General features: G+C 44.8%; 1 protein-coding gene across 2 annotated transcripts in view; it reads left to right on the forward strand.

Annotated features, from left to right (window-relative positions):
• The window catches only part of Kntc1 (kinetochore associated 1), a 75,909-nt gene that overhangs the window by 58,398 nt on the left and 6,646 nt on the right, over nt 1-10,865 (forward strand). For both annotated transcript variants that reach the window (XM_031337866.1, XM_031337867.1), the window contains exons 52-59: nt 2,291-2,337; nt 4,057-4,135; nt 5,657-5,775; nt 6,144-6,279; nt 6,819-6,914; nt 7,459-7,515; nt 9,357-9,411; nt 9,604-9,667. In XM_031337866.1, the coding sequence (XP_031193726.1) occupies nt 2,291-2,337; nt 4,057-4,135; nt 5,657-5,775; nt 6,144-6,279; nt 6,819-6,914; nt 7,459-7,515; nt 9,357-9,411; nt 9,604-9,667 (653 nt within the window). The remainder of the gene's footprint in view (nt 1-2,290; nt 2,338-4,056; nt 4,136-5,656; nt 5,776-6,143; nt 6,280-6,818; nt 6,915-7,458; nt 7,516-9,356; nt 9,412-9,603; nt 9,668-10,865) is intronic.

A 10,865-nucleotide genomic window follows, 5' to 3' on the forward strand; every position in this document is an offset into this window, starting at 1 on the left:
GAATTGAACTCAGGACCTCTGGAAGAGCAGCCAGTGCTCTTAACCACTGAGCCATCTCTCCAGCCCCTGTCCTTTTTTCTAATTTATACAGTTCTTCTTTTTGTAGTTACTAGGGGAAGTATTTTGAGAATACAATATAAAGTTCTACAGATTCATCCTTTATCTTATCTATTCACCCGTACATGTTAACAACCACTGATGATTTTCTAACATGTTTTAGTTGTGGTGGCACTTAAACAGTCTGAAGGGTGGGAGCCAATTGCTTTTATAAAATGTCATTTTTGGCTTGCTCACATTTTTCTGTGATTTAGCCTAGATTATGAGCTTTAGTCATGCTATAGGTGATGTGTAGGTGATATGTTCTTCTCAGCAGAACATGGCAGGTACCACATGATGTTTTTAGAAATAGTCAATCTCACATTTGTGGAAGGAGCTAGCAATCTCAGTCCAGATTTTTCAATAGTTCCTCTGAATTTTCAGGTAGAATTTAATACGTAAAGCCTATAATTCTGTTCTTACGTAGGAAGATAATATTCTTGAAATGTATTTGTAAAAAAATGGTATAACCACTATGAAATTAAGTACTTGTATTTAGTGAGTTTGTTCAATTTAGGGTGCTAATATGTTACTCAAACTGGTTTTAATTCCCAGTCGAAAGCAGTTCTGCCGCAGCCTCCCAGGTAGCGAGTTAGCTATAGTTGGCAGCCAGCTTTTACTTGTTTTTGTTTTATTGTCTTGATTGGTTGATTTTTGTGCTGAATACAGAATTCATTGAATGCTAAGCCTGTACTCTACCACAAAATTATATCCCCAGCCCTTGGCATTTAACTTATTTAATTACATCCAAATTGCCTGCGGGAATTGGCTCTCTCCTACTCTGTAGGTCCTGAGGGACGGACTCAGGTCTTCAGGCACGGCAGCAAGCGCCTTTTCCTGTGAGGCAACTCAGCAGCCCTGTTGGATTTAATTAGCAGCTTTTATTTTATATTAATATTTCAGTTCATGCCACAATGCGCTGTTGCTGTTTTGACAATAGATTTTGAGTTCACCAGGCTAGACTCTTGTTCACCATGTAGCTGAGGATGACCTAGAACGTATGTACCTCCCAAGTGCTGGGATCTGAGGTTCGTGCTACCACTCCTGGTCGATGCTGTGCTGGGTCCATTCTAGTGTGCGAACACTCCCTGCCTGAGATCCAGTACTAGCCCCATCCTACCAAGAGCAGGGACTGCTTCAGTGGAAATAGAATGTACGCATGTGTCTAAATCCAGCATTTCTGTGATCTAAGCTCCACATGAACTCAGAGTAGTCAGCAGAAAGGACCTGGCAACTAAGAACTATGCCCCCTATCAAACCTGGCACAGTGCTTTCTGAGTCCTGATGAATACATGTTAAGTTGACAAGTGACTCATCTAAATTCCCTGGAGTAGCTCGGTGACAGAACACATGGCTGGTATGCTGAGATCCTGGGCACCTGGGAGGCTGAGGCACGGCAGGAGCCAGCTGAGAGGCTCCATAGTAGTAGACAGACTAGGATTAAAGGTGTGGGACACCATGCCAGGCTCTGTTCCTTTTAAAATTTACCCAGCAAATGTAGGCTCCACAAGCACCCAAATGTTGGCTTCGTTTACTTCAGCCATGCGTGTACTTACAGGTGCTCAGAACCTACTTCTGCGTGAGTGAGTGAGTGAGAGCGGGCCCTTCATCTAAGCCGAAGGCATGATCAAAGTAATTGATCACAGTATGTCATCCATGTAAACATAGTTTGCTTTTTGTTTTTTAAATCATTTTATTATATATATGAGTAGTTTGCTTGCATGCATGTACATATACCACATGCATGCCTGATGCCTGCTAAGGTAAAAAAAAAAAAAAAGTGTTCAGTGCTCTGGAACTAGAGTTGGAGAAGATTGTGAGACATCATGTGGGTGTTTGGAACCAAACTCAAGCCTTCTGCAAGAGCAACCAGTGCTCTGAACTGCTGAGCCACATCTCCAGTCCCATAAACCGAGGTTTGTAATTTGGGATTTCATGTCAGGTATACTACACTCAGACAGTTTGTGTGGCCATAGCCTTCAGTTTTTATCTTTCTTTTCTTTTTTTTTTTTTTTTTTTTTTTTTTTTTTGGTCTTTTCGAGACAGAGTTTCTCTATGTAGCCCCGGCTGTCCTGGAACTCACTCTGTAGACCAGGCTGGCCTCGCCTGCCTCTGCCTCCCAAGTGCTGGGATTAAAGGCGTGCACCACCACTGTCCAACAGTTTTTAACTTTCATTCTTCTCTGTTTTCAAAGAAAGCATCGGAGTTCTTTGAACTCGAAGAGGATAAAGTGCTGCATAGGTATGCATTCCTTCATTGTACTGTCCTTGACACCCAGTAGGGATCTTATGAAGAAACTGATGTGTTGTGGCTCAGAGTCTCAGAGAAAAATCAGCGCGAGGCTCCAGGGGAGGGGAAGGAGTCAATAGCCAAGACTGAATTTGAACCCCTGTGAGGGTTCTCAGACTTCTGCAGCAGAGAGTGCCAAGCAAAGGGAAGCTCGTCTGTCAGCCAGAACCTTTGCCCCAGGGCCCTGTGTGCTCTTGAATTCTAGAAAACGGCATGGCTCACATATAAGACACTGTATCCTTTGTCTGAGCCGCAGATCTACAGAACTGAGTGCTTGCTGTTCAGTGTGCTGAATCTGAGTGTTCTTGGCTTGCTCCATTGAAACGACTTTATCTAGGTTTGAATCAGAAGGAATGTGGTAACCCATTACCAGTACTTGATTCCAGCATGGGATGAGGGCATGGTGCTAAGCCGCCAGCTCTTTACCATTCCTGGCTTAGACCACAAGTAGCTGAGCAGCCTGGGAGGCCCTGTAGCTTCCTCTTCCCTGAAAATCAAATAGTGAAGACAGACTTGCCAAGCCCAGAACAAGAAAATAATTGTTCCTAGTTTTGAACAGAGCTGGCCACCTTCGTACTCCCTGCTGTCCGTCCATCTTTCGCTCTGGACCCCACCTCAGGCTGCTGTTCAGAACGGGTGGCTGTTTGACGGAGGAGTTGCTGCTTTTACTTGCTTTTTAGTTGGTCTAACTGTGCACGTGAGAGGCAAAACCTACATCGGAGTCAGCTCCTTGGTGGTCTGCTGGGGTTCATGAATGCTTCCAGGCACAACATAGGCACTTATACTGATCTTAAACTTGGGAATTTCTGCCCCAGGCTTCCCAGTGCTGAGATGACAGCCAAGCAGTCCAAGCCAGGCTTCCCTCCCAGCCCCCCCAGACAGGGTTTCATTGTGTAGGCCTGGCTGTCCTGGGACAGAGATCCGCTTGCTCCTGCCTCCTGGGCACTGAGATTAAAGGCATGTGCCACTACAGCAGGCTTCTTGCTTAGACTTTTAAGGGTAGCTGCACCTTTCCAGCGCATATACAGTTCCTGGCCTGTTTAACGGAACCAGTTATGTGGAAAGCCTTCGAAGCAATTTAGACAGTGACAGAAGAAATCTCCAAAGCACTGAGACATCAGAACTTCTCTTTTCCGTCTGAAGGCCCCACCTCCTCCAGTTTGTCTAATCCCTCTGGGCCTTCCTAGGAGTGGCCTGCCAGCCCTAGGGCTAGAATCTAAAAGGTCCTCCTGGGTCCTGTGAAAACAGGTTTTCCCATATGTGACATTCACTGTGCTGTAAGCTGTGGGTTTCGTCAGTTTCATCAATAATACTGGAAGGCTGAGTGGCTGTGGCACAGAGAAAACCGCTGAAAGCCAGCATTTGCTCCGCACATTATCCTCTTTAACTGCGAAAGCAGCTCAGCACCATCTGACTCCAGTTCCAGGGGATCTCGTCCTCTTTTTGGCCTCTGCAGACACACAGGCACACAGATGGTATACAGACACAAGTAGGCCGAGCATGCATACACACAAAACAAATAAAATTCTAAAATAAGAGCGACTAAACCTCCTTTGAAAGGGAACACAAAAATGCCATTGGCCCGTATGTTCCTGGCTGACATCTAGGGTGTTGTCATTTACTGTGATTAGGAATCTGCGTTTAAAAAATGTTCTTTTTTTTTCCCTCCAGAGTCGTGTATCTCCTCCAGGCTCGTCCAATTGATTATATTTCAAGAATGCTGTTTGTATTCGTCACTTCAGCTACAAGTGTAAGCTCTAGAGACTCAGTCAGAACCTACGGCCATCTCTGCTTGACATTTCCCTCCTGTGTATTTCTCATACTTGGCTTCATAAACACAATTCAGATAACACTCACTAACACACTCGGGGGTTATGTTATCCGATAAGCAGGGATCTCTCCATACACCACACTCCAGTAAGCGCTCCGGATGCCGCATCTGCTCAGTGGGCCACATAACACCTGTGGTGGTTCTCCAAGGCTCACTCTGTTCATGGTGATTAACTCCCTGATCAGTCAGCACTCCTGATACCAGGCAACTATACAAACTGGCCCTGGGCAGAAGAGCTCTACTTGTCTCCATGGCCCTGTATGATCCACTCTGGCCCTGATCACCCACTCGATCTCTACCCATGTGAAACCGCAGTCTCCAGGAGGGGACATACAAACTCTTGAGGCTTTGGGAATTTTCCTGTTGGTAGTTCGGTGTTGGGAAGGGTGTTTCTATTTTTGAGATACAGTCTGGCTTAGACTGTATAGCCTAGATCGATCTCAAACTCTTGGAAACTCTTGGCAGTCGTCCTGCCTCAGTCTCCTTAGTACTAATAGCAAATGTGAGCTATTGCACCCAGCTGACAATATCTTGTGAAGCAGCTAGAGTAGGTAGAGGGTGAGGAACCGCAGGGTACATGTCCTTAAAAGGACAAGAGGGAAATCTGTGATCCTGGATGTAAGCTCACCACGGTTCATGATTGGAGTCTGTCCTCTAGTGTCATTCTTTAAGTACGATGTAACCGGTGTTACATCGATGGCCAGATAGCACAGACTCAGCGGGGAGCTGCTTTCCTCTACTGTCCAAACTGAACTGTCCATTTTGTTAGGAAGAATATTATTTAATGCATCATCCTTAATTAATTAATGATGGCATGTATTCAGAGGTGAGTTCGTTGACATAATATATACAGAAGTCGAGGAATTAAGAAAGTTAAACTTAAGCCGGGGGGTGGTGGTGGTGGCGCACGCCTTTAATCCCAGCACTTGGGAGGCAGAGGCAGGCGGATTTCTGAGTTCGAGGCCAGCCTGGTCTACAGAGCGAGTTCCAGGACAGCCAAGGCTACACAGAGAAACCCTGTCTCGAAAAACCAAAAAAAAAAAAAAAAAAAAAAAAAAAAAAAAAAGAAAGTTAAACTTAATTGTTTAATCAAAAGCATTTCAAGGGGAAACCCTCTTTGGTGTCCCGGTGCTGGCCATAGCTAGGGGTCACTGCCTTGGTTCTGCCCACAGTCTTAGCCACCACTGTATTGGTACCAGCAGTGCAAATACCAGCATCTCGTAAAAGGCAAAGAACAAAGGGGTCTCTGGGGTTCCTTCCAGGGCTCGAGTTAGCATTGAGCCACTTAGCTCTGTGCTGGTTAACAGCAGAGATAATTGAGCTCAAGTAAAGTGGAGAAATAAGCAAGGGAAGACATTTTTTTTTTACCTAAATTGAAGTTGGTTTCCTGACTGAGGCTGCAGGTGAACAGCTTGATTCTCCAAGCCTCTTGTTTTACAGACACTGGGCATGCACCAGTTAACGTTTGCCCACAAAGCTCGATCTCTTCAGTGTCTCCTCTATTTGGCTGACGAGGAAACAATAAAATCTCTCTTCAAGAAGACCACTGAAGAAATGAAGTAAGTAGAGCTTGATTTATTGTTTTAGAAGGAAGCAAACAGATTTTATCTGCCTATATCTGAACCCTAACTTGAGCCCTTGGTTGAATTATGTGGATGCCTACTAGCTGCTCTATAAATGTAGGCCCTTATCTTGATTGATGATATTTAAGCAGAGGTGAAACAGACCTATGAGAACATCTTAGCAACGGTTAGAAGCTGACTGTTTTTCTTATTCAAGTTGATTTCTATCTAAGCTGTATCCTGTGAAGACACCTGCAGCCTAAATGGACATGAAACAAGAAGAGATGCCTGTACCCTGAAATAGTTTGGGTTTTAGATGTAAACGTGAGCCACAAGAGTGATCCCTACAAATACCTGTTTTCCAGATCCTATCTGAAATGTATAACTTTCCTGGCATCATTTGAGATATTGAATATTCCCATCACATATGAATTATTCTGCAACAGTCCCAAAGAAGGCATGATTAAGGGCTTATGGAGAAACCACAGCCATGAACCCATGGTATGTAGAGTCACTGGCCATGGTGCTCCTGTCATTACATGTGCAGTGTGAGTCACTCACTCATCCACCACCTCTCAGATGCCCAGAGATCTTTTACCGCCATGGGTCCAATGCCCTAGACCTTTCTGTAGGTTCGTAGCTCACTACATGGAATAATAAGGCAAGATGGAAGGTCCTTTCCATTCTTCTTAGAGTGCACAAGCTTACAAGCAAGAAGGCTCTGTCGTACTTCCTTCCACGGCCCGCCTTAGAGAGAGGGGTGCCATTTGCTCATGCCTAGTTGCTTTTGGGAGACAAGTCACTGATGCTGTTTGAGCTGGACAGATATGAGTTAGGCCAACAGGCAGGTTGGGGTTATTATTATTATTGTTGTTATTATTTAAATAGCAGCTAAAGACAGAGCATTAGACATTTATAGGTGATAGTCTGTGTGTTTTATGAAGGTACCCTACCTTTTCAAAAGGGAGGTTGGACTGACTTACTGACATCTCAAAGCAATGTGATTTTATTGTTTTCTTGTTTGGTGTTTTGGCTTTTAGGCAGTACGATTGGTGGCGGAGCTTTGCTTAGAATACAAAATCTATGACCTACAGCTTTGGAATGGGCTCTTGCAGAAGCTTCTGGGCTTCAACTTGGTAAGACTTGGGTCTTGCTGATGCACAACATCCTAATGCTTACTGAGATAACACCAGCTACTGATGTGTATTGATGTAAACATCTGCTCTCGGGCTCCTGCCAGACTTAAGGACTATTAGAGAAAGTCAAACTCAGAATGACCCTCGGGGCTGGGAAAGTAGCTTGGGTGGCTGCCTGACAAGCAGCTTGAAGCGCTGGCTTCCATTCCTAGCATCACAAAAACTGAACATGGGCTCCCGAGTCAGTAATCCCTGCAGTCAAGCGGTAGAGGCAAGAGAATCAGAGATTTGAGACTATGCTCATTTGTATATCTAGTTCCACGCCATCCTTTGTAGACCCTGTCTCTAAAAGAAAAAGAAGTTAGAGGTGGCTATACACCTGCAATCCCAGCACTGCTGTGATTGCCCAAGAATTTAAGGCAAGCCTGGCTATGGGTGAGACCCCACCTTAAAAATGGTTTTTTAAAAAGTCTTAATATTTTGTGTTGACTGAAATCTAGTTCTTTGGGAGCCGTTTGTTTTGGAATTTTCTTTCCTTTTACAGATTCGGTACCTGAGGAAAGTTTTATCCCGCATTTCCAGCATCCATTCGTTGTGGCAGGTATGTGCTTTCCCTTTAAGGAACTCTTCATTCAGTTTAATCTTTGTGCTAGGTAGTTTATGGGTGTCCTGTGTCGAGCCATTAGCCTCTCCCTTAGTAAAGAGCCGCACGGATGGCGTCCAGCGGCCTCAGCTGCAGCTTTGCTTCATTGGGGCTCTGCTTTCTGAGTTCCCCAGGCTGCATGAGTCACCTGATACTACTCTAGCATTTGTCACAGTGTCATTGATTCTATTTACGTGTTGGTTGGACCACCCCCTCACAGACCTTACTGATTTTGAAGGTTAAGGTCTTTCTCTGTTTTATCTTGTTCAGTCTCGTGAGTTGTGCACCTCATAATCATCATACAGAACCAAATCATTTAGGGGGCCAATGAGAGGGTTCAGTGGGAAAGGCGCTTACCACCATGCCTCAGAACTTGAGTTCAAATCCTGGGTCCACTTAGTAGAGGAGAGAAACATCATCCACAAGTTGTCCTGTGAGTGGTGTATACACATTCCCTTGCACATGTATGTTCACACACTTTCTTAAAAAGAAGTAGGTAATTTATTCTCAGTTTACTAGGACAGTATGAGGTTACTTTACGTAAAACAAAAATTCTCCTTTGCTTCTCCTTCTAGACGCGCTTTCCTATTACATAAACATTGGGGTGTGTGCCTGTATAAATGCATTTTCTGTTTTTAAAACAAAATGTTCTCAAGTGCTATTTTTCTTCAGCTATGTGTATGTGTGTCTGGGTGTGAAAACATGGGTGCCATGCTGGAGCAGGCCAGAAAAGGGTATGAGATCCCCTGGAGCTAGTTAAAGGCGGTGTGAGCCGCTTGACGTGGGTGCTGGGCACGGAGCTCTTTAAAGGCGCTATTTTCATGTGTGAGGACCAGCAGAGTGATTGTCCAGTCTCAGGACACCGGGTCTATGGTTGTTTACTAAGGTAACATCCCTTTCAAAGGTTTACCATTGCGTGGCTTTTACTAGGTTTACGGACTGAAACAGCCATCACTTTAGCTATTATTAGACTGTTTTCCTCTCTTCAGAAAGAAACCTCAGAGCTGGAGCTGGGTCTTGGGGTAGCATACATGAGGCCAGTCCCCAGAACTGTCAGAAGAAGAAAAAGATCCCCAATACGTGACAGCCATCTTCCCATCTTCTTGCCCCCAGCGACTCCTCATCTTTGTATAACCTTATTTGTTTTAGATATTTCACAAATGGCTCACATAATAAGCTCCATGTTCTCTCTTGTAACTTAATGCTACATTGTGGCATTTTCATTCTTCATTTTTTCCTCTCACCTGTAATAATAACAGACCCTTGATTTCCTCAAGGGCTACACTAGGATTCCAGCACCCTGCAGGTGCCATGATTTTTGCTCCAGTCCCATATATGAAAGGCATTCTGTTTGGACACAACATACCCACTTCCATTTTTGTTACATTTTTACCTAATTAGAGTGTGTGTGTGTGTGTGTGTGTGTATGTGTGTATGTGTGTATGTGTGTATTTGTGGGTGCATGTGTGCCACATTGAGTAGCAGTCAGATGGGAACTTATGGGAGTCAGTTGTCAGCTTCTACCATACAGGCCCCTGGGGTCAAACTCAGCTCAGCTCATGTAGCTTGGCAGCAGGCACCGTTACCCACTGAGCCAGCTGGCCCGTGTATTTTAAGTCAACTCTAGATTACTCATAACACCTAACACTGTACTGCTGTATAAAATGGTTGCCACACAGCAGCATGTAGGACTCATGCTCAATCCAGGCATGTGATTTTAGTCTTAGCATCCGGTTTTGTGACTGTGAAATAGTTTCTAGTGTCCTAGACGTGAATTCTCAGTGCCCATATTTCCACAGGTTCCCTACTTCAGCAAAGCTTGGCAGCGTGTGATCCAGATCCCTCTGCTCTCAGGTAAACGCCTAGCCTCTGAACCCCGACAGTAGCAATTCGGGGTGGTTTTGTGTTAAGACAGGGTTTTGCACTATGGCCCGGGCTAGCTTTAAACAGCTTCAGGGCTGGGATTACAGGTTGAGCCGCCATGCCCAGCTGACACCAATATTCTGATGTGTGAGTGCTCATGTGCTTATCACCTTTTTTCTTCAGCCTCCTGTCCTTTAAGACCCAATCAGTTAACAGACTGTTGTGAGAGCCTCGTCGCCGTCCTTGAGTAAGTAGATATATGCTCACTTGAAGTTCCTTTCCAGTGGGCATCTCTGAACACAGGGGCCCCGTATCTATGGTTCCCTCCTAGGCATCAGTCATGTCCTATCCACCGCCATTTTTCATGTTCTTTTGTTTTGTTTTGGCATAAGGCCTTATATAGCCCTGGCTGGCCTTGCACTTGCTGTGTGCTGAGACCCTTTATCCTCCTGCCTCTACCTCTGGAGCGCTGGAGTGTGGGATTACAGGTGTGCACCACCACACATAGCTTCAGAAACTCTTGGTTTTATTTTGTTTTAATAAAAGCTCTCATGTAGCACTAGCAAGCCTCAGAACCTATGTACTTTAATTCTTATAATTCCTTGCCTTCAGTTCTTCCTGCCTCCAGCTCTCTGGTGCTGGTATTACAGGCTTGTGCCTGTCATGCTCAGTTAGTTCTATGTAGTGTTTTGTGCATTCTAGGCAAGTGCTGGACCACCTGAGCTCTATTCCCAACCCCAGAAACAGTTCTGAAGTCTCAGATTATATACCCCTTTTTTTAAAAAGATTATATTTATTTCATATATGTGAGTACATATCATTGTCCTCAGACACACCAGAAGAGGGCATCAGATCTCATTACGATGGTTGTGAGCCACCATGCAGTTGCTGGGAATTGAACTAGGGATCTCTGGAAGAGTAGTCAGTGCTCCTAACTGCTGAGCCATCTCTCCAGCCCTATCTCCCCTTCCTGAGTATCATGAGTTAATCTCACGCTTTCCCATCTTTGCCCATCAAAGCACACTGTGTGTGCTTCCGGCCTGTTAATCACTTGGTGGCCGTCACAGCCCTTGGGTCCCAAGTAAGCCTGCTAGTTTACTATCGCCAATATTTTACTGTGCCTGGTTTATAGATTAAACATTATTACAAATGTGTATGCAGAAGGAAATAGGTTTGGGCCGGGCGGTAGTGGTGTACGCCTTTAATCCCAGCGCTTGGGAGGCAGAGGCAGGCGGATTTCTGAGTTTGATTGAGGGCAGACTGGTTTACAGAGTGAGTTCCAGGACAGCCAGGGCTACACACAGAAACCCTGTCTTGAAAAACAAACAAACAAACAAACAAAAAAGGAAATAGGTTCCAATGGAGGAAGTCTTGGAATAGAATCCCTACAAGTAAGAAAGGGGGCGACTGTTAGGCCTTTTCTTTTTTCTTTTTTTTTTTTTTTT

Source organism: Mastomys coucha, unplaced genomic scaffold (assembly GCF_008632895.1).
Source record: "Mastomys coucha isolate ucsf_1 unplaced genomic scaffold, UCSF_Mcou_1 pScaffold22, whole genome shotgun sequence".
NCBI lineage: Eukaryota > Metazoa > Chordata > Mammalia > Rodentia > Muridae > Mastomys > Mastomys coucha.